Raw genomic sequence first — 20583 nt, 5'->3', positions numbered from 1 at the left:
GTACACAATGCTCAGCTGATGTAGTAAAAAAACTTAGACGTTTTTGCTTCTTTTTGAAAGTTCTACATTTGCAAACCAGAGCTGCATCGTGCTGATGGAGAGGATGACCAGTGTTCATCCAGCTCAGTGCACACTGATTCTAAATCAGATTATCAACCCTCAGACTGTTCTGATCACCTCCTGCATGGCAGGAATGACAATGGAAATTCTATTAACTCATTCTTCTTGGTGTTATCTGCAGTGGGCAGAGGCCTTGATGGTGTTCCAGCAGGCAGCCGACTGGATCGGGCTGGAGTCTCGGAAGTCGCTGTGGGGTCAGTTCTGGTCGGCTCACCAGCGCTTCTTCAAGTACCTCTGCATCGCCGCCAAGGTGCGGCGGCTCGTGGAGCTGGCCCAGGAGGAGCTGGCCAGGGACAAGGTACGGGAGCAGCACCCACCAGCCTGACCTGGGGTTTTGTGTAGTCTGCAACCAAAGGGAGTTAATTATTGCTCGGCTTGGCAGCCAGTCCAAACCACTTTAAGACTGAATTTCTCTCCGGAGTGAAGTGCATTGTCTGGGTTTCTGAGAATATTCCTGGTGAATGATGCTGGGGAGTTCAGGTGGTCTCATCTCCTGAGGTGTTGTCTGCTGTTTGTGTGGGCAGGCTGGGCTGGGGGGGGGTTCTGGGTCATGTTCAAGCTGGAAGTGTTCAAGGCCATGTTGGATGGGGCTTGGAGCAACCTGGTCTAGTGGAAGGTGTCCCTGCCTGTTGCAGGGATTTGAAACAAGATGAACTTTAAGGTCCTTCCAACCCAAACTGGTCTGTGACTGTACGGTTCTAGAAGAGGTACCAATCCCTCCACCTCAAGTACAGCTCTGTCCTTTCTTCCATCTGGGTGCACCTTGGAAATTTTAGGAAGAAACTTCCTAGCACAGTCAGCGAGGTTCTGTGCTCAGAGTCCCCCTCTGTGGGGTCAGCACAGGGGGGTGTTGGATGCTGAAAGATTTGAGAGATGGTTCTTCCTCAGGAGCCCTGCTACGGGCCTGGCACGGATTTACCTGGGACAGGGGCCAAGGGGAGGTACCTGGGCCTGGGAAATGCCTCGAGCCTGTGGCAGTGCCCTGACACCTCACTGTGCCATCCCTCATGTCCCCGCAGTGCATCGTCATCGGCCTGCAGTCCACGGGGGAGGCTCGCACCAGGGAGGTCCTGGACGAGAACGATGGGCACCTCAACTGCTTTGTCTCTGCTGCAGAGTGAGTTAAAAATCCTTGTTTTCCTTTGTGGGGTGTGTGGGAGGCCGGAGGGGCAGGAGGAAAGCTCTGCCCTGGGGCACGGAGCACTGGCCAGGTCGTAAAAATTAGTTTGATGTCACCTCCCCCTGTACCATGGAGGGGATGCTCAGGTGGGTGTCTGAGGCACTGTATCCTCAGTGGGACTGCATGAGCTACATCCTGGATTTTGAAGTCTCCCGTGGACTTACAGGAAGAGCCTGATCCTACTGTCTACACACATAAAAGAATTGGCAGAAGGAGAGCCAGAACTGTAGCTCAGAGGTAGTTTGTGTGATCTGGCTCTGGAAAACAGGCTTTTGACATAGAAGAAATGAGCACGATAATTTCCTGTGGTGGCAGAGGCTGGGATGATGCTGTGGGGTGGCATCAGTGCAGCAGGGGGAGGGAGGAGTGTTCTGAGGAGTTTAGATCCACCAGAGTTGGCTTTTAAGTCATGTACGAGGCAGGATCAGTGTCCTGGCTGTGTGGCTGCTGTTCCCAGCTAACAGGAGAGCTGCCTGTGTCAGGAGTGAGCCAGCAGCAGGACTTGTGCTGCCTGTTCAGCAGAGAGTGAGGCTCTGCTCCCTCTCCTTCCTGCAGCTTCCAAAACCCCAGCCTGTCCCTGAATGTGGCTGTTCCTGCATGACAGGGGACAGAAACGTGGGACGTGGGTTGGGTTTCCTCTGTTTTGCAGAGCTGTTTTCTTCTAAGTGACTTTTGCTGCAGGTGGGAGCAGTGAGAGATGCCCGAGGCAGCGGGAGGCCAGGTTAGGCCAAGCTTTCCTCCCGCTTTGGTGGGGGTTTGGGTTGATCTGTGTCACTCCTCTGCCTCCAGCCTGTTCCTGAAAACCAAATGCAGTTTGGTGACAGCTCACAGGGCGGGTCTGGCAGCTCTTTGGGTGATTTGGCCCTGTGGATTGGTTTCCTTGTCACAGAACTCGAGTCCAGGGGACAGTGTGGTCCCTGGCTGAGCAGTGCAGGAGGAGGGGTCTGTCAGGGGTCCCACTCTGTGTGACTGTCCCTGCTCCCAGGGGCAGGAGCTCTGTGTTCTCTGTCTCCTGGCATCTGCTCAGCCTCCAAATGTGTGTCCTGGTGTTCCAGCGCTTCAGGGGATTTCTGAAGGGGAGTGTGCTGGGAAGGAGCAGTTTAAAGATGCCAAGAAATGGGGTTAAAAATAAACACAGTCCTGTGAGTGAATTCCAGCCCAGGGCTCTGTTTTCAGGGAGATGGGGAGGGCAAGTACGGGAAATGAGTGGAATTTCACAGCCGGGAGGCTCTGGAGTGAGTGGTCATTGGGTCACTCCCAATGGGGGGGGACAGAGGACAAGGGGTCATTCCTGGTGTCACATAACTGCAGTCACAGAGCTCTGTCCTTCTGGGGAGCAGTGTAGTCGCTGTCCCCTTCAGCCCCTCACACCAAGGGTCCTGGAGCTCCCTTCCCAGTTCCCAAGTCTCCCTTTTCTCTCCCAGAGGAGTCATCATGTCCATTCTCTCACCTGTTGCTTGCAACATTTGGTTTTGGGGTTTTTTCTTGTTTTTTTTTTTTTAAGCAGAGCTCAGTCAGCACCACCCCATTGCCCTGGGGGTTCATCCACACAGTCAGCATTTAAACATTTGCTCTTTGATTTGCAGAACAGCGCACGGAAACCTTTGGTTTTCACCTTTTCTGACTTTTTTTTTTCCTTCCATTCACTTGGAACCACTACAGATCCGTGTTCTGTCCCTTGGTTTTGTGGGAAGCAGGCCCACAGCCAGGGAGTTGGAGGACTTTGGTGGAGCATGTTTGTTGGATGGCCTGACAGTGGTCTGTGCTCTCAGGGCATGGAGAGGGGCTGGGACACTGGGACTTACTGGATTTTTGGTGTAACAGCTTCCCAATGCAGTGTTTCCCATTTAAAACTCCCTCTTGGTTGTGATATAAAGGTCCTGCAGCTCCAGGAGCCACCTTGTACCAAGGGCTGGCTGAGCCCAAGCTGGTGGCCACGGATGGGGTGGATTGACCTCTCTTCCATGCACTGTGGGGCTATCCCAAACACACCTTGGTACGTGATAACCAGCACGTGTTGCTGGTAGCTGGAATAAATTTTGCATCTTACTTTCAGAGGCGTCTTTCTATCACTAATTCAGAAGCACTTTCCTTCAACCAAAAGAAAGAGAGAAAAAGGAACTGGCATTAAAAGAAAACGTAAGAGCTCCCTCACTCCCAGCCCAGCCCCTGCCTCCTGCCCTGCTGCTCCCCCCACAGCCACTCAGCTTCTCTGCCTTTTGCCCTTCTCCCCACTTCATGCTTTTTGCTGCTCTCCCCGGTTTTGGTTTGCCCTCCTGCACATCTCCCATTGCTCCCTCATCCAGAGGACGGCAGCTCTGGGTCATGCCCCCTTTTCCTCCTTCTGCCCCACTGCCCTTGCCCTGCCCCCCCCCCTTCCCCACACTGGGGGCAGATGGCACAAGGCCTGGCTGGTGTCTCCAGCAACCTCCACAACCCCTTACTCAGAGCATGGCAGGTGCCCTGAGGAAAAAAAAATAACTTCCCTGCCAAATTATTTGTTGTGGCTGCGGGTAAGAAGAGTTTTGGGATTTCTCCTCCAGTGGGATGTGGAAGCAGCACTGGCAGGTTGTGGTGCAGCCTGTGTGAGCTGATCCATGAACCCTCTCATGCAGCGGGGGCACATCGTGGTGTGCCTGCAAGCAAACAGTGTCCCAAAACACCAGTACCTTCCTGTGTCCTGCACACTCCTCTGGAGGCAATCCCATGGGTCCTTCCCGGAGGAGCTGGCACTGCTTAGAGCCAGCCATGCGCCCATCCTGACATGTGCAGCCAACTTCAGCCCTGCTCAGGAGTGCCTTGTTCTTCCTTTCTCTCTCTTCCTTTCTCTTTCCCGCTCTCCCTCCCTCCCTAACTGCCACCCCCACCCCAGAGGCTCTGTCTTTCTGAGGTCAGACTGTCATTTGGGGCAGGCTCAGCTCTTTTGGGATTCCTTCTCCTCCTCTCTCTGAGCTGGCCCTCTCTGTCCTGCACTGGTATCCCGCCGGAGCCGGTGCCGTGACCCCGCTCGCTCTCTGGTGCAGGACGGCCGAGGGGCCGCTGCCCCAAGGCTCTGCGGGGCCCGTGTGACCAAGGGGTGGTCATCAAGATCAGCGATGACAGCAGCACCGACTCCGACATGGGGCTGGACAGCGACCTCACCTCCTCCCCGGAGTCCCTGTTAGAGACGGACGACGTCATCTTCGTGGATCACACGTTCGGCGGCTGCACTGGCGAGGACAGGGGTGAGTGGGGCAGTGACACGGGGACAGCTGGGGAGGGGGGACTGGGTCCTGCAGGGACCTCTTCAGGCTTGGGACAGCCCTGTGATCTTGGCTGGATTTTGTCCTGGTGGTCACACTCTGGCTTGTGAGGTGGAGCCACATTCACCCGCTGTGATCAGCGAGCAGGAGGGATCTGCCCTGTGTGCTCCTTCCCCCAGCAGAAGGGGAAAGCCCAGAGGGAATTCACTTCGTGCTCAGCATTTACTGCAGGTCATAGTGCTTTTGTCCAGCAACAGTGCCCCCAAAAACCCTATGGGACAACTTTTTCCCCCTCTCTGATGTCCAGTGTCCAGGTTACTCTAAACTTTTGCCTTTTACATCGCAGGTAGTTTCCATATGCTGCCTTCCCAGAAAGAGCTGCACGGCCTGAGGGAGCTAAAGGTCGAAAAGATGAAGCAGGACCTCCTAGCAAAAGTGAAAGCACTGGGCAAAGAGCTACCTCTCAACACCTTGGATGAACTGATTGATTACTTTGGGGGCCCGGAGAACGTGGCCGAGGTACTTCCCACAGTCGGTGTATCTTGGTGGCACTGGGTGAAAGGGAAAGGGGCCAGTGAAAAATCACAGAATCATGGAATGGTTTGGGTGGGAAGGGACCTTAAAGATTATCTTGTTCCACCCCTCTGCCCTGGGCAGGGACACCTTCCACTCTCCCAGGTTGCTCCAAGCCCCGTCCAACCTGGCCTTGGACACTTCCAGGGATGGGGCAACCTGGGCCCACACAGGGAAAAATTTCTTCTAGTAAAAAAAAAAGCAGGTTCCTGCTGGCAGAGGGTTTCCTCTCCCTGGCAATGTGAAAAAGCTGTTGGGAATTGACTGGATAGCCTTGCTGGGCCATGTGGGTCCCCAGCCTGTAGCAGCCCCTCTCCTGTGTGCAGATGACGGGCCGGAAGGGACGGGTGGTTCGCAGGCCCGACGGCTCCGTCGTGTTCGAGTCCCGCGCCGAGCAAGGGCTCTCCATAGACCACGTCAACCTGAAGGAGAAGGAGCGTTTCATGCAGGGGGAAAAGGTGAGCTGGGGTCGAGTTCCAAAAACCTGCATGGGACTGAGTGTGCTGAGAGGGGGAGGGAAGGGAGGGTGTCTGTGCTGCCCTGTGCCCAGCCGGCCTCAGGCCAACAGCTCTCTGTGGGTTTGACCTGCTGGAAGGTGACAAAGCTTCCCAGGTCCCTTTGTGGGCTGGGGCTGCTGTAGTGTCTGGGGCTGTTTTCTTGAAGCTGTTTGACACATGTCCAGGAACCTCACTCTCTTCTCACTCGGCTCTCCCGTAGCTTGTAGCGATAATCTCAGAGGCTTCCAGCTCAGGGATCTCCCTCCAAGCTGACAGACGGGTGAAGAACCAGAAGCGCCGGGTGCACATGACCCTGGAGCTGCCCTGGAGCGCAGACCGGGCCATCCAGCAGTTTGGTGAGGGCTGGGTATCCCTGGGCACTGTCACCTCCCCTGAGCATGGGCCAGGCTGTGGGATGGGCCCTGGGAGGGTCTGGTGTGGTGGCAACCCGAGGTGCATTTAGGAGATGTCTTTGTGGGGAAGAGAGCAGAGACAGAGTCACTGGTGCTGCTGAGACTTGGCAGAGCTGGGTTTATAGTCCTGAGCTCTGGGGCAGAGGATGGACTCCCAGGGTGAGCCAAGATGGGCATTATGTGGCTTTTCTGGTTACATTCCCATTCCAGACAGGCCATCCCAACCTCCTGTTCCATCCCTGTTCCCGTGTTCCCGTAGGCCGAACGCACCGATCCAACCAGGTCTCTGCTCCCGAGTACGTGTTCCTCATCTCAGAGCTGGCGGGGGAGAGGAGGTTTGCATCCATCGTGGCAAAACGCCTGGAGAGCCTGGTGAGTGCCCACAGCAAAGATCAGCTGTGATCCCAACAGGGCTCTGATTCCCTCTGAGGAGATTCTGGGTCGGAGCTCCCACCAGCATGGCCACTGTAACTGGGAGGGTTGTGTCACCCCTGGCTGAGGCATTGCAGTCGTGGAATGCAGAAGGCTTTCAGCATCCTGGGATTTGGGAAAGGAAATGAGGAAGAATACGTAACCAAGGCATTGGGAGGAATTTCAGGGAAACAAGAACCCACTTCCAGATGCTGGAATTCCCCACTATTACTGGAGGATACACCCATATTATTCCCAAAAAGCTGATGAAATAAATTAGTTTGCCTCTGTTTCATTTTCTTCACTTCTGATAAATCCCCAAATCCTGTGGTGAAGTTTCAGTATTCCAGAGGAACACTGCCTCCCCATGGCACATTCCCCGACATGCTTTTGGCCATCCTTCCCTGGTGTTTTGCAACAGCTCAGAGTAAGAACCTTTTGCTTCATCTGCCTTCCCAGGGTGCCTTAACTCACGGGGACCGACGGGCCACCGAGTCCCGGGACCTCAGCAAGTACAACTTCGAGAACAAGGTGACAGGGCCGGGCCGGCACAGCGGGGCTGAGAGGGGGTTGGAGGAACTGGGAGAAGGAGCTGGAGCCAGAGGCAGAGGCAGAGCCAGGAGGATCATTGCTGGCATCTGCAGGCAGGGCCCAGCCTAGCACCCAGCTCCTGCCTCCCAGCTTTAGCTCCCAGCTCCTGCCTCCCAGCTTTAGCTCCCAGCTCCTGCCTCCCAGCTTTAGCTCCCAGCTCCTGTGAGCTCGGAGTCATGGTCAGACTGAGGACTCTGCTCCCACCGGGAGCTGGGAAGGGGAAGCTGGGAAGGGCATTCGGTCCTCTGCCCCCAGGGAGGGGCCTGTACTCCATTCCCCTGGGGACATGGGGGGCACCCATGCAGCTTCCCTCTTGCCTTGTCTGTGTTCCTGGGCTGACAGCGTTCTCTGTAGTGTGTGACACCCTCAGCAGCATGTCACCTTCAGCAGTGTCACCCTCAGCAGTGTGTGACACCCTCAGCTGTGTGTGTGACACCCTCAGCAGCATGTCACCTTCATCAGTGTCACCCTCAGCAGTGTGTGACACCTTCAGCTGTGTGTGTGACACCCTCAGCAGCATGTCACCTTCATCAGTGTCACCCTCAGCAGTGTGTGACACCCTCAGCTGTGTGTGTGACACCCTCAGCAGCATGTCACCTTCATCAGTGTCACCCTCAGCAGTGTGTGACACCCTCAGCCCCCAGCTCAGCTGCCCATGTCAGTTCCTCCCGTGTGTGACTCTGGTCTCCTCCCGCAGTACGGGGCCAAAGCCCTGGACAGGGTCCTGTCCACGATCCTCAGCCACACGGAGAACAGGGTTCCTGTGCCCAGGAGCTATGAGAGAGGGGAGGATGCCTTTTTCCGTGGTAAGAACATGACCAGTGGTAAGAACATTACCAGCTCCAGGGTTTCTGCTGGGTGGGTTGGTCTCAGGTTTGGGATGCTGGAAGAACTGAGCAGGAGGTCAGAGGGAGAAAACAGAGAGGGGAAAGTGCCACTGGCTTACGCTGCCAGGTCACCCTTGCAGGCATGGGGAGGAGCTGAGTTCTTGGAGGGGAAGCAGTCCTGCAGTAATTCTGATGGGAGGCTTAGCCCCAAAATGCAAAAGATGTCTTCTGCCATTCCAGAAATGAAGCAAGGGCTCATCTCGGTGGGGATCTGCTGCAGCCAGATGAAGTACGGCACAGTCTCTGTGGAGAAGGGTACGTGTGGAGCTGCTCCTGCCCCAGGCAGGGGACAGATGGAAGAGACAGGGGTGTCCTGGCTCACCCAACCTCACGGAGTTTGCTGGGTGCCTGGGCAGGATGTTTGCCTTGAGGGGAAGGTGCTGTGGGAACAGCCTGTGCTGCAGATCCCGTGGCCCCACAGGAACAGCCCTTGGACTGGGCTGCTGTCAGAAGGGACATGGTGGGGCTGCTTGTGGGGCTCTTTGGGAGGGGGCTGGTGGGTTCCATGTCCAGCTGTGCCATGTTCCCTGACCCACTGTGCTCTTGCAGACTGCTCCATCACCAAATTCCTGAACCGCATCCTGGGCCTGGAGGTGGACAAGCAGAACATGCTCTTCCAGTATTTTTCCGACACTTTTGACTACCTGATTGAGAAGGACAAGAAGGAGGGCAAATACGACATGGGCATCCTTGGTATGGAGAAGGAGGGGTGGCCACAGCTCTGCCTCCTGCACCCCTGGGGTTCCTGTTCCTCCCAGTGCAGTGTCCCCACCCAGCACAGATCCTGAGACCCAAGGAGGTGGTTTTGGGAGGATGTTCCTTACAACAGACTTTTCTCCTTCCACAGATTTAGCCCCAGGAGTGGATGAGATCTACGAGGAGAGCAAGGAGGTTTTCCTGACCCCAGGGCACCCGCAGGATGGGCAGGTCGTGTTCTACAAGGTGGGCACCTGTCTCTGCCTGGTTCTAGGCTGTGCTGAGGGGGAATTTGTGAGGCAGACACCGAGGCACTCGTCCTGCCCCTGGAGTTACAAATCCCTCTGTGTGTCCCTGTTCAGATCAGCGTTGACAGAGGCTTAAAGTGGGAGGAAGCCTATGAGAAGTCGCTCAAACTGACAGGAACCTTTGATGGATTCTACCTCTCCTACAAGGTATGTCCCTGGGCTCTGCCAGGGTAGCACCTCAGCTCAGGGGTGATTCCAGCAGGAAATCTGCCATGGTTGTACGAGTGAAATGCTTCCAAGGACCTCCATCCTTGAAGGAAGGGGTTAGTTTAGAGAAATCTGGGGAGGGAGGCTGTGCCTGTGACCATCAGCTGTACCCCTCAGGTGCGAGGCAGCAAATACACCTGTCTGCTGGCAGAGCAGAGCCGTGGGAAGAACTTCATCCTCTACAAGCCAAATATTGGGAAGCAAAGCCAGCCTGAGAGCCTGGACAGTCTGCAGAAGAAATACCGGCGGGTAGGTGGGACCTGCACCCCCCCGGTATGGGGGCTGGGGGAGGTTGGAAGGGCATTCACTGTCACCCTGTCACAGCTCCTCATGGCTCTGCTGTAGATGGGCAGGGATGGTGGTAGCACCAGGTGTCCTGACTCCCAGCCCTGGATTTCACATTTTCTGCATCCTGGACAGTGGAAAATTCCTAATGTTGAGTGTTGTGCTGCAGGTGCTGCCCGAGGAAGCCAAGGAGCACTGGGAGAGCAGCTACCACTTCTCCTTGAAGAACTGTAACCACGCTGTGTGGTAAGGCAGCTGCAGCCCCAGCCTGCCACACAATCCCAGGATGGTTTGGGTTGGAAGGGACCCTAGATGAAGCCCATCCAGCTCCATGGCAGGGATGGGCAGGGACGCCTTCCATTAGGCCAGGTTGCTCCATCCAGCCTGGTCTTGAACACTTCCAGGGATGAGGCAGTCACAGCTTCTCTGGACGACCTGTTCCAGGCCCTCCCCACCTTCACAGGGAGGAATTCCTTCCCAATATCCAATTTAAATCTCCCCTCTTTCAGCTTAAAGCCATTAAGCCACGTCCTCCCTCCCCAGGCACAGCCCAGACCCCAGGAATCCCTGCCTGTGACAGTGGGGGAGGCTGTGGGGAAGTGGATCCTACACAGCTCCAGGAACCTGTGCTAATTGCCAAGGTTTTCTCCCATGGTCCCCACAGGAACAAGAGCTGCAAGTTGATCCAGGAGGGGAAGGAATGCTTCCAGGGCATGCGCCTGAGGCACTATTACATGCTGTGCGGGGCCCTGCTGCGCGTGTGGAGCAGGATCGCCGGCGTCATGGCAGACATCACCAGCAGCAGCTACCTGCAGATCGTCCGCCTTAAAACCAAGGAGAAGAAGAAACAAGTCGGTGGGTGAAGTGCTGGGAAGGGAAAGGGGGGCAGGAGGAAGGGGTCCAGCTGCCCAGCATCAAGATTCCCTTCCTGAAAGGGATGTGTTCCAGCCTGGAAGCACCCACTGCTGAGGTGACCCCGTGGGAGGGAGGGGAGCTCGTGGTGGGGCAGAGGGGGTGAGCCAGGCCCATCATCCTCCTGAACGCCCCCAGTGCTGCTGCCCTTCCCTCTGTCCCCACAGTGCCCCCCCTCCAGAGTGCTGTGGGGATGTTATGAATGGAGAGGGGAGAGCTTAGACAAGTGCCTGCCTTTGACAGGCTTCTGGCAGTAGCCAGCAGCTTTATTGAGGCGGCCAGCACCCCAAAACCCACTCTCACTCACACGTTCTTAATAATGACCAGTCAGGCCATTAATTATTTATTTGAATAGGCCAAGGAAAACAGACATAAGACTTAAACAGATATGCTTACTACACAGGATAAGCAGAGGAAACACTACTAGTAAAGATAAAAGTACCTATGTTACAGCTAGCGAAGAAATAGTGTAAATTAGGAGTCAGTGTCACTTACCAATGAATGATAGCAGTGTGCAGAGAATCTCCTTAATTTCTCTCAATCCTCTGGAGAAGTAACTCGATGCCAATGTCTTGGTCATTGAGGAGAACTCTTCACACACTCAGTGTATAAGAGATTTCTGATTTCATGAAAATCATAGTGGTCTTTTATAGTTGTAAAAATGCTTGTGTTCTGCAGTCACTAATTTTCCTTTCTCACACCAAGATAAAAGGCTTATTGCTGGCTAAGGGGGTTTTCAACTGAGATAATTCATCACATGACAAATCATTCCAGTCTGACTTAGCCACATGTGACAGGGAGATAGTTTTGCTGTATCAGGGTGAAAGGTCCTGCTGCAGGGAACTGATGTGGGTTCCTCCCCCAGGGATAAAGATCCCCGAGAGCTGCGTCCATAGGGTGCGGGAGGAGCTGAAGCAGATGGACGAAAATGTGAAGAGGAAGCACAGCCGGCTGCTCCAGGCCCAGGAGCAGAGCTCACCCTTCTCCCTGCCACTGCACATCCTGCCAGGGCCTGGGCTGCCCCTGCCCCGGCACTCCCTGTGCCAGAACGAGATCCTGGACTTGACCTACAGCCCTCCCAGCAACAGCATTCCTGATGTGATGTTGAACCCGGAGACCAGAGCACTCTGCTTCTCCTCAGATCCCACCCTGCAGCCCCAGCAGCAGCAGCACAGATTGTCCTTTGGCTTTGGCCACGCTCCTGGCCTGGAGGGCAGCGCAGCCCCCGGCCCCTCGCTGCACGAGCCCCCCGCCCTGCCTCCCCCAGCCCCCCTGCAGCAGCCACAGGAGGATTTTCTCCAGCAAGACGGGAATATCAATTTTAGAGAGATCCTGGAGGACATGCTGAGGACGTTCAACGGGCCCTCCCAGGAGAACCTGCTCCCCCCAGAGCGCCAGAGCGTGATCCAGTTCAGTGGGCCCTTCCCGGACTTGAGTGCCAGCTGGGAATGCTGCCGTGGATCTGTGTCCTCTGGTGCAGAGGTGAGAGCTGAGGAGCCCTGACTTTTCTACTGGTTTGGACTGACCCTGCTCTGGTTTTGAGGGAAGAAAAAGCCTGTAGTTCCTTAAAGTGAATTTTATTTATATATAATATTCAGTCAGGCATGTACAGGTTTGTGTGGAACGTGCCCCGGGGGGAGCTGAGTGGGTCCCGCTGGGCCGAGGGGCTCTGCTGGGTCGAGTCCTGCTCACAGGTCAGTGCCCAAGTGGGACTGAGGGGAGACCCCTCCTCTGCCCACCCCCTGCAGACTACTGAGTGTCCAAACCTTCCCTAGCCCTCCAGGGCCACGGCCAGGCTCCAGAATGACCTGCTGACCACATGCTGGTCAGTTAGGGAAGGGTGAGAGCCCAGCCCCCAGCTTGGGCGAGCCCAGCCCCCAGCTTGGGCTGCCCCAGCCCTGCTGTGGACCCTGAGGCTGTGCTGGCAGGCTGGGATGAAGGGAAAGGGAATGTCCCAGAGGAGCTGGGAGATGCTGAGCTCAGGAGTTCTCTGGCAGGGCTGAGCAGGTGCAGTGAGAGAGACAAAACTGCCTGTGCTGCCCTTCCCAGGAAGCAGCCTTGGGCTGCCTGAGCTCCGTGGGAGTGGCCAGAGCTGGCTGCACCCTCACGGTGACAGAGCTGGAGTCTGTCAGAGCTCAGCCACGCCAGGACCAGCAGGATTCCCCAGAGCAGAAGGGACACGTGTCCCCTGTCCTGCACTTTAACCTCACCAGGTCGCCGTGACCAGACGTGCTTTGGCCAGTTTCCTGCTGTCACATGTTGTCCCTTCACCTGGACATCCCGCTGGTCCTGCCACTGTCCTTGGCTGGGCCATGGACCCCGGTCCAGGGGTCTGGCTTTGGGTCAGGGCAGCCCAGCGTGGGTGTGCAGTGTCATTGTCACTGCTCAGAGTGTCAGTGTCACTGTCACCACCCGGGATTTGCAGTTTGGCTGCTCCTGCTGTACCCTCGGATACCAAAGAACAAAGGCTGCTTTGCAAAGCACTGCCCCACCCCCTGCTGCCTCCTCCCCAGGACGGAGGGCATCCAGGCCTTTCCTAAAAGTGGCACCGGGATCATTTCAGGGAAAGGCCTGGGACCAACCCTGCCTGACCTGGCCCTTCCTCGGAGAGCCCCTGGGGAAGGAAGTCCCCTGTGCCCTGACAGGTCAGTCTTGAGGGGGCCAGAGCTTCACAGTGCCTGGTGCTGTCACCTCCTCCGGGCAGACACTGTCCCCACCATGTCCCCCCAGGGCTCAGGAACCGGTCCAGTGCCCTGTTTAGTGTTGGGAATTGCTCTGGCTGTGGCAGGAGCTGACCCCTGACACACCGAGGTCACAGACCTGCCCTGGTGCCACACAAGTGGGCTCAGTTTGAGGCTACTCTGGTCCCTGAATTTCGTTTTGGGGGCCTGTCCTTACCCCCCCTCCCCAGCTGGCACCGGCCTCTGAGCGCCAGGCCCGGCTCAATCCCTGCGGTCGGGGGGCACATTTCACCTCTTTACCTCAAAGTGATCACCAAAGATGGGGGAGCTCCCTGTGCCTCCTCCCAAAGCCTTGCTGCTGCCCCGGGGGCTCCTGCTCTCCTCCAGCTCTGCTCCTCTCGACCCCAGCAGCCTCCCTCGGGCCCAGGCAGAGCCAGGCTCCCCCTTCTCCACACCCTCCCCTATTTAAAGCACTGCTCGCTTGGGGCTGAATTCTCAGCAGTGAGGGTAAAGGACGCCGGGAAAACCCAGCTCAAAGAGGTTTAAACTCAGGAATAGCGAGGGGGAATTCCCTGCTGGGCACCCTCTGCTGTCACCGGAGCCTTACCTGGTGGCTTTGACCTTAACTTTAAAATATATGCAATCCTTCCTCCCTGGCCTCTGGAAAGACAGAGAGCACCTTCAAGGAATCCCTTCCCTGCCCCAATCCCATGTTTTGTCAGGGTTAATAATATGTAATGTTATCTTTTAACTAAATTATTCTGCAGTTGTCCTACTGATTGTATTTTTAATGAGTCCCTGTTTTCTTCCCTGACACCTTTGTGTTGGCACTTTTTAATCCGCTTGTCGTTTGCCTTTTGTTTCTATGTATATTTATAATTAAGTTGTACATATGTAAAGAGATTTTTTTTAGACTATGTGCCTTGAACTAATAATTCCTGAATTTTCTACTTGCCTCAGAAGGATAATTTTTCATTCTGCTCAGTAAAAATGGAACAGAAGCCACACGTGAGATTTCTGTAACTCCCAGCTCTGTCTCTCTCTGTCGGTCTGTCCAACCTGCCCCAGGAGCCCAGCTAGGACTTGGACCAGGAATCCCTGGGCCAGCATCCTGCTGGCAGCTGGACTTTGTATCTCCTGTGTCACCAACTCAGTGGCATTGAGGGCTGTTGTCCCAAGCCTCCCCCTCTCCCTGGGAGAAGCCATGGCTCGTGCAGAGGAGGATCCTGGCTGGATCCAGCCTGGGCACCGACCTTGGATGAGGCAGCTCCCTCGTGGCTTGGCTGGAAAAACACAGATAAAAGAGCCTCTGTTCCAGCGTGTTCCCCCAGCAGGAGCTGCCACAGCTCCGGGACATCTCATCCAGGCACTGCTGGCCTTGCTACCCCATGGGAGGTGGGATGGGGTGACACCCACTGAGGGATCCCTAAACGAGAGCGGGATCCTCCCGGCATCCCTGATGTGCCAGGCTGGAGGCTCAGCAGGGGTGTCAGACTTGGGGGACCCCAGCAAAGATCCCGGGATTCTTCCTGAGGACAGACTCCCTGAGGGGGCTGCAGATGTGGAGACCCAGCACTTCCCAGGCCCTGGGAAGAGGTGCAGCAGCATTCCTGCATGGCAGAACCTGAGCTGTCCCTGCCCAGGATAGGACATCAGCCCCCAGGGGCTTGGCTGGGCAGGGCTCTGCCTTCACAATCACCAGGACGCTGCCCCGAGGAGGACGAGGGTGATCCTGCTCGCTGTGGTCAGACACATCCCTGGCTGCAGGGGATATTTTGCCGTGTCCCAACCCGCCTGGGTTCTGTTTTGCAGGAATTTTTCCTGGCCAGGGCTTGCACCACTGCTGGACCCATCCCCTCTGCTGCCCTGCCCGGAGCATTCCTGGGGACAGGAGGGATCCCAGAAGGGGAAGGAGGGATCCCAGAAGGGTACAAACACCCTCCCCTACTCTGCCTTTTCCCAGGGAGCCCCTTGGGAGCACGGATCATGCTGGATTTGCACTTCCTCCTCAGCACTGAGGATTATCCCTGCTTGGCTCAAGGGTTGCGTAAGGTCTTGGCTTCCGAGCAAACTCCAGGTTCTCAGCAGGAGCAGCGCAGCAGCCCCGGCCCATCCCTGCTCCATCCCAAAAGTGACACAGCAGCTCCTTCCCATCCCTGCTCCATCCCAAAAGCGACACAGCAGCTCCTTCCTAACATCTTTATTGCAAGGGGACTCCTTGTTACTGTGAGGGGGCTCCAGCTGCTCCTGCCCGCGGCATCCGCGGCCTCTGGAGCCTCTGTCCAGCAGATGCACGCTGTGGGTCAGGGCTGCCCCACCAGGAGCTGGATTGGAGGCAGCCCGTCATGGGGCTGGAGGAGGCTCCACAGGCAGTGGCGTCGGGACGGGCAGGGGCACAGCGGAGCAGAGCTACAGGTAGTTAGGCAGGTCCTTCTCGATCACCTGCGGGCAAGAGGGGAGCGTTGTACCCCGAGAACATCCCCGGCCTGCCCCTCCTCCCCAGCAACAGCACTTACATAGGGATCTTCCATCGGGCTGTACCTCTTCACCACTTGGCCTTCCCGGTTAATGAGGAACTGTGGGAATGAAGCAACCCCTGGTGAGCGAGTCCAGGGCTGCCAGGGAGCTGTTGGGGGTGTGGCAGCTGTAGTCCCCACAGGCTCGCTTTCCCCTCAGCTGTGCTCTGGGGCAGGGCAAGGGTTCCCAAGGGTCTCTAGGCACAGGAACCCCTCGGGATGCTCCTGCCCTGACATAGAGCAGAGCCCAGTGTGAGGCTCCCTCCTCCCCCAGCTCCCCAGAGGGAGGTGCAGCCCAGAGGAGGCAACTGTGTCCTACCTTGGTGAAGTTCCATTTTATTGCACTAGGAGAGAAAAAACAGGAGTGAGTTTCGGGCAGAAAAGCCCACCCTCAGGCTACTCATGCCCAGCCAGGCCCTGAGCCAAGCCCTCCGTGCCAGCTGCAGGGCTGGGGGTCCCCGGGGCTCCCCCTCCCACACTTACTTGCCCAGGGTGCCTCTCCCTTTGGGCTGCTCCTTCATCCACTTCCAGAGGGGGTGAGCATCCTCCCCGTTGACATCGATCTTGCTGTACATGTCGAACTTCACCCCGTAGTTCTCAGCAAATGCCTTGATCTGAGCGTTGTCCCCGGGCTCCTGAGGGGCCACACCGGGACCGTGAGGGTCCCCGGGCTATCCTGACGTTGCTGGGGAGCCCTCGCCACCACCCCACGTACCTGCTTCCCAAACTGGTTGCAGGGAAAGCCCAGGATGCGTAAACCCCTCTCAGCGTATCGGGCGTGCATGTCGACAAGCTGAGTGTAGTTTACCGCGGTTTTCCCTCATTTGGAGGCTACGTTGGTGATGATACAGACGTCGCCCCTGCAGAGGGGGTGAATGAGTTGCTCTTCGCCCTCACCCACCGGGGTGAGGCCGGCGGGTTACGCAAGAACCACTGCGGCTCAACCTCGCCCGGCGCCGCGTTCCGCCATCCCCGGCCCCTCCGTCCTACCGGTACTTCTCCAGGGACACGTCGTTGCCATCGATGTCGAGGGCGTGAAAGTCGTAGATGGCCCTGGCCGAGCGCCAGTCGTCCGCCTGGGCACACTGCGAGGCGGGCACATCAGCGGCGAGCCCCGCGCCGGCCCCGCCACCTCCGGCCCCGGTGGGGCCCTGGGGAGCCTCTCCGCGCCCTCGCCCCGCCCCGCCCGGCCCGGCCAGACCAGGCCAGGCCAGGCCAGGCCCGAGCCCCCACCGCCCACCCTGGGCGCCCCGCGGGAGAGACCCGGGGCCAGCCGCAGGCCGAGCCCCCGCTGTGCGGAGGGGTCCCGGAGCGGAGCGGGCCGGGTCGCGGTCTCCGAGCGGCCCCGCACTCACCATGCTCCGCACCGCGCTCCGCCCTGGTCCCGGTCGCGCTACCCGCGCCGCCGCCCGCACGCACCGCAGCGCGCCCCGCACCCCGCTGGCCCAGCCCATGGCGTGAAAACCCCGCCCCTTTCCGCCTGATCGGCCAATCAGCGCGCAGAGAGGCGGCCTCGGCGGGATGATGGATGGAAAGCTGACCAATAGAAGAGCAGGACGGGCGGGGTGGCCGTAGGGATGTTTATCGGGAGAAACCACGAGGGCGGGGAGCAAGGACGGACGAAAAGGGCGGGATGTGGAATCAGGTGCTGTGGGCAGGAGTTTCCTGGCGGCGATTCCCTCCCGGCCGGGCGCAGCAACCCAGACACCCACTCCGGCGGCAGCAGAGAGACGTCCGTTCCCTCAGCAGCCAGCGGCGGCGACAGCTCGCAGCGGACTACACCTCCCAGGAGGCGCCGCGGCTGAGGCCCCCGTGTGCGCGGCGGCGCCGCCTGTGTGTGCGCGTGGGGCAGGCGGCAGCGCGGGCAGCCCGCGGGGGCCTCAGCGGGAAGCATGGACGACGAGGAGGAGACGTACCGGCTGTGGAAGATCCGCAAGACCATCATGCAGGTCCGGGGGATCCGAGGCACCGGGAGGGCCGAGCCTGGCGCGGGGGGAGCCCCGGAGGCGGTGCGGGGCCGCGGGGCGGGGGTGGGGGCCGCCCAGGCCGGTGCGCCCGCCCGTGCGCGGTGAGGACGCGTTCCTGAGCCCGGTGCTGCTCCCGCAGCTGTGCCACGACCGCGGGTACCTGGTGACCCAGGACGAGCTGGACCAGACGCTGGAGGAGTTTAAGGCGCAGTTCGGGGACAAGCCCAGCGAGGGCCGCCCCCGTCGCACCGACCTGACCGTGCTGGTGGCTCACAACGATGATCCCACCGATCAGATGTTCGTGTTCTTCCCCGGTGAGCAGCGCCGGCCCGGGCGGGGTTCACAGCGTGCGGAGGTTCTGGGGACCCCCGGGTCTGGCTGAGCCCTCGGGGAGAGGGGGGCAGAGCGCGAGGGGCTCTCGGTGACCCCGGGTCTGGCTCTTTCCCAGAGGAGCCCAAGGTGGGCATCAAAACGATCAAGATGTACTGCCAGCGCATGCAGGAGGAGAACATCACCCGGGCCCTGATCGTGGTGCAGCAGGGAATGACCCCCTCGGCCAAGCAGGTGTGTGGGGACAGGGTCGTGTCCCACTCCGGGGCTCTTGAGGGGCCATGAACGTTTTTCCTCTCTGTTTCTCAGCGTTGCTGTGGGTAAATAAAAGCCCTGAATTCCCCTCCAGGTAAAAACTTGGTGGAGAATGCTGTGCCTTAGCACAGGCTCTTTTATAGCACCCAGGTGTGTTTAACCAGAGCAGCTGGTCCTGGTGGCAGTGGCACAGCTGAGGGCCCATGAGCAGATGGGAGGTGGGGGAGGGAAAAAGGGATGTTTCCCTGTTCCAGGAGATCCCTGTGCTCCTTCCCAGCCTGGCTGTGTCCCTGTGAGCACATGGTGTCCCCAGGTGCTCACTGAGGAGCAGCTCTGAGCCAGGGCTGTCCCAGCCACCTCTGACGGGCCTTTCCCTTCCAGTCCTTGGTTGACATGGCTCCCAAATACATCCTGGAGCAGTTCCTGCAGCAGGAGCTTCTCATCAACATCACGGAGCATGAGGTGAGCGGGGGCAGGATGGTCCCTCCCTTGTGCTGGCTGCGTTCCTGCTGCTCCCAGAGTCCTTCTCCTGGATCTCTGGCTGGGCTGAGTGACACAGTTGTCCTTTCCCCCTCCCAAACGTTGTCTGCAGTTGCTGCCTCATTTCAGCCTCTCCTCTGTTTACAGCTGGTGCCAGAGCACGTGGTCATGACAAAGGAGGAAGTAACAGAGCTGCTGGCTCGATAGTATCCTTTGAGTGTCCCTTTGAGTGTCCCTTTGGTTGCCTTTGTCTGTCCCTTCCTCCTGCTCGGGTGTGATGAAGTTTGGGCTGAAAACACCCCTTCCTGCCAGGGTTCATTTCTCTGTTTTGTGAGCTGCCAACAGCCCATGGCGTGTCCAGAGCTTCTCCTTGACTCCCAGCACAGCAAACTCAGGGAGAACCAGCTCCCCAGGATCCAGGCCGGGGACCCTGTGGCCCGGTACTTTGGGATAAAGCGTGGCCAGGTGAGAGGAGCTGGCTGATGCAGCAGCTCCCTGTGGCAGGGCAGGGAGGTGATGATCCTTGAGGGCATTTTGGAGCTCTTGGAGCAGGAAAAGCATCTCCTTCTCCTCCTCCTGAGCTCTGTGTCTGCCTTGCAGGTAGTGAAGATCATCAGGCCCAGTGAGACGGCGGGCAGGTACATCACCTACAGGCTGGTGCAGTGACACAGTGGGTAAGGATGAGGGGATCCCCCTGCCTGGGGGGGGCTCTGGGCAGTGCCAGGGGATGTTCCAAGGTCACTGAAGCAGCTGCTTCCAGGGAAATGTCTCAGAGTTTGAAATGGCTCATGGAGGGACCTGTTGGAGAGAGCAGGGTGAGGCTCCCCTGTCACCTGTCCCTCTGCTCAGGCCGTGCCCTTTGGGATTTGGGATGTTCAGAGAGACCTGCAGCGGGGTCAGCTCAGGGGGCAGGAGGTGATTCCCATTCCTCCTTCTCTTCCAGGTATGAGGAGCTGGGAGACTCCCACCAGCAGTTCACAGGCGCTCAGAGATTCCTGCCCTTCAGAGATGGCCAAGGAAATCCTCTTCCCACGTTGCTTCTCTGCAGCCCCGTTACTGGGCTCATTCCCTGTCTTCCCGCTTGGACTTTGTGGTAACCCCTCAGTCCCATCCAGGACTCAGTCACAGAGGGCTGAAGTGATGGCAGGAAACGAGTGGGAAAGGCCTTTGCTTCCCTGTTCTATGGGCTCTGGTTTGAAATAAAGGTTTGTCCCCTCAGTGCTGTGGCATTGCTCAGCCTCTCCCTGTGGCAAAGCTTCGAGACTCTGCAAGTTCCCATATTTTTCATTAGGCTTGGAATCTCTTCCTGCCGGGGCTCTGCATCGTGGCTGAGCCCTGCAGAGCCTTCACCAGCTGTCCTGGGCAGTTTGGATGCTGCAGCTCAGACTTAACCTCATTCCTTCCCTGATCTCCTGCCCTCTGTGCCCTGGTTTGGGACCCTGGTGTTCGGACACTGCGACAGAGTTGCTCATCACCCCCAGTCACGCTCATTTTACTTTATCCCAGGACTCTGGGGGTGCTTTTAAACTTCACTTTTCCTGCCAGAAACACTTGGACTTGAATGTTTCCTGCAGCTGCAGGAGCCTGGAAGCCCCAGATCCCCAGGACAAACGTGGGTCAGAACACACTGGTTTTATTGGTTTTTCGGAAGCTTGTCAATGTGAACACAGCAAGACACAAGGCAGCGCCGTGCAGCAGCTCAGGCCTGTCAGGACAAACACAGAATCGACACAACCACGGGGGAGCTGCTGCCGAAGGAAGCTCAAGCACAGCTTTAGCCCCTTCTCTCGCTCGCACTCGCCCTCATCATCCTCACCCACCCTCACACGCACGCGGTACCGCCGTGGCAGCAGCAGTGCCACATCCTCCTGCTGCCCTGGAAAAATCCAGCTATCCTGTGGAAGAGCTGGCGGGGGCAGAACAGCTCCTGGGGGTCTCCAGCTCTTCTCTGGCTCAGTTCCAAACTCATGAGTTAACCTGGGTTCATGTACCTTTGCTGAGATGGGCTCTCCATCGACTTCAGAGGGCTCAA

General features: G+C 57.8%; 3 protein-coding genes across 3 annotated transcripts in view; 2 read left to right on the top strand and 1 right to left on the bottom strand.

Moving 5' to 3' along the window:
- SBNO2 (strawberry notch homolog 2) overlaps positions 1–13920 on the top strand; it is a 47393-nt gene extending 33473 nt beyond the window's left edge. The window contains exons 15-32 of the mRNA XM_082298072.1: positions 242–418; positions 1140–1237; positions 3357–3439; positions 4324–4524; positions 4889–5061; positions 5442–5573; positions 5833–5968; positions 6285–6397; positions 6896–6967; positions 7725–7833; positions 8095–8169; positions 8464–8607; positions 8762–8856; positions 8973–9065; positions 9243–9374; positions 9580–9656; positions 10075–10265; positions 11188–13920. Coding sequence (XP_082154198.1) covers positions 242–418; positions 1140–1237; positions 3357–3439; positions 4324–4524; positions 4889–5061; positions 5442–5573; positions 5833–5968; positions 6285–6397; positions 6896–6967; positions 7725–7833; positions 8095–8169; positions 8464–8607; positions 8762–8856; positions 8973–9065; positions 9243–9374; positions 9580–9656; positions 10075–10265; positions 11188–11825 — 2739 coding nt within the window. The 3' untranslated portion in view covers positions 11826–13920. The remainder of the gene's footprint in view (positions 1–241; positions 419–1139; positions 1238–3356; positions 3440–4323; positions 4525–4888; positions 5062–5441; positions 5574–5832; positions 5969–6284; positions 6398–6895; positions 6968–7724; positions 7834–8094; positions 8170–8463; positions 8608–8761; positions 8857–8972; positions 9066–9242; positions 9375–9579; positions 9657–10074; positions 10266–11187) is intronic.
- A 1268-nt stretch (positions 13921–15188) lies between these two features.
- GPX4 (glutathione peroxidase 4) lies at positions 15189–17006 on the bottom strand. The gene is made up of 7 exons (XM_082297918.1): positions 16875–17006; positions 16510–16604; positions 16235–16379; positions 16003–16154; positions 15839–15863; positions 15520–15579; positions 15189–15445 (listed from the first exon to the last, which is right to left on the bottom strand). Exons 1-7 carry the CDS (start codon positions 16971–16973, stop codon positions 15413–15415), a joined length of 609 nt encoding a protein of 202 aa, XP_082154044.1. The 5' UTR covers positions 16974–17006; the 3' UTR covers positions 15189–15412.
- Positions 17007–17345: 339 nt separating this feature from the next.
- On the top strand, positions 17346–19769 carry POLR2E (RNA polymerase II, I and III subunit E). The gene is made up of 8 exons (XM_082297994.1): positions 17346–17468; positions 17626–17800; positions 17935–18050; positions 18453–18533; positions 18699–18757; positions 18938–19016; positions 19152–19225; positions 19495–19769. Exons 1-7 carry the CDS (start codon positions 17412–17414, stop codon positions 19215–19217), a joined length of 633 nt encoding a protein of 210 aa, XP_082154120.1. The 5' UTR covers positions 17346–17411; the 3' UTR covers positions 19218–19225; positions 19495–19769.
- The last annotated feature ends 814 nt before the right edge of the window (positions 19770–20583 follow it).

This window comes from Coloeus monedula (assembly GCF_965178545.1).
Source record: "Coloeus monedula genome assembly, chromosome: 27".
NCBI classification, from domain to species: Eukaryota; Metazoa; Chordata; class Aves; order Passeriformes; family Corvidae; genus Coloeus; species Coloeus monedula.
This window is presented reverse-complemented; position numbering and strand designations above follow the sequence as displayed.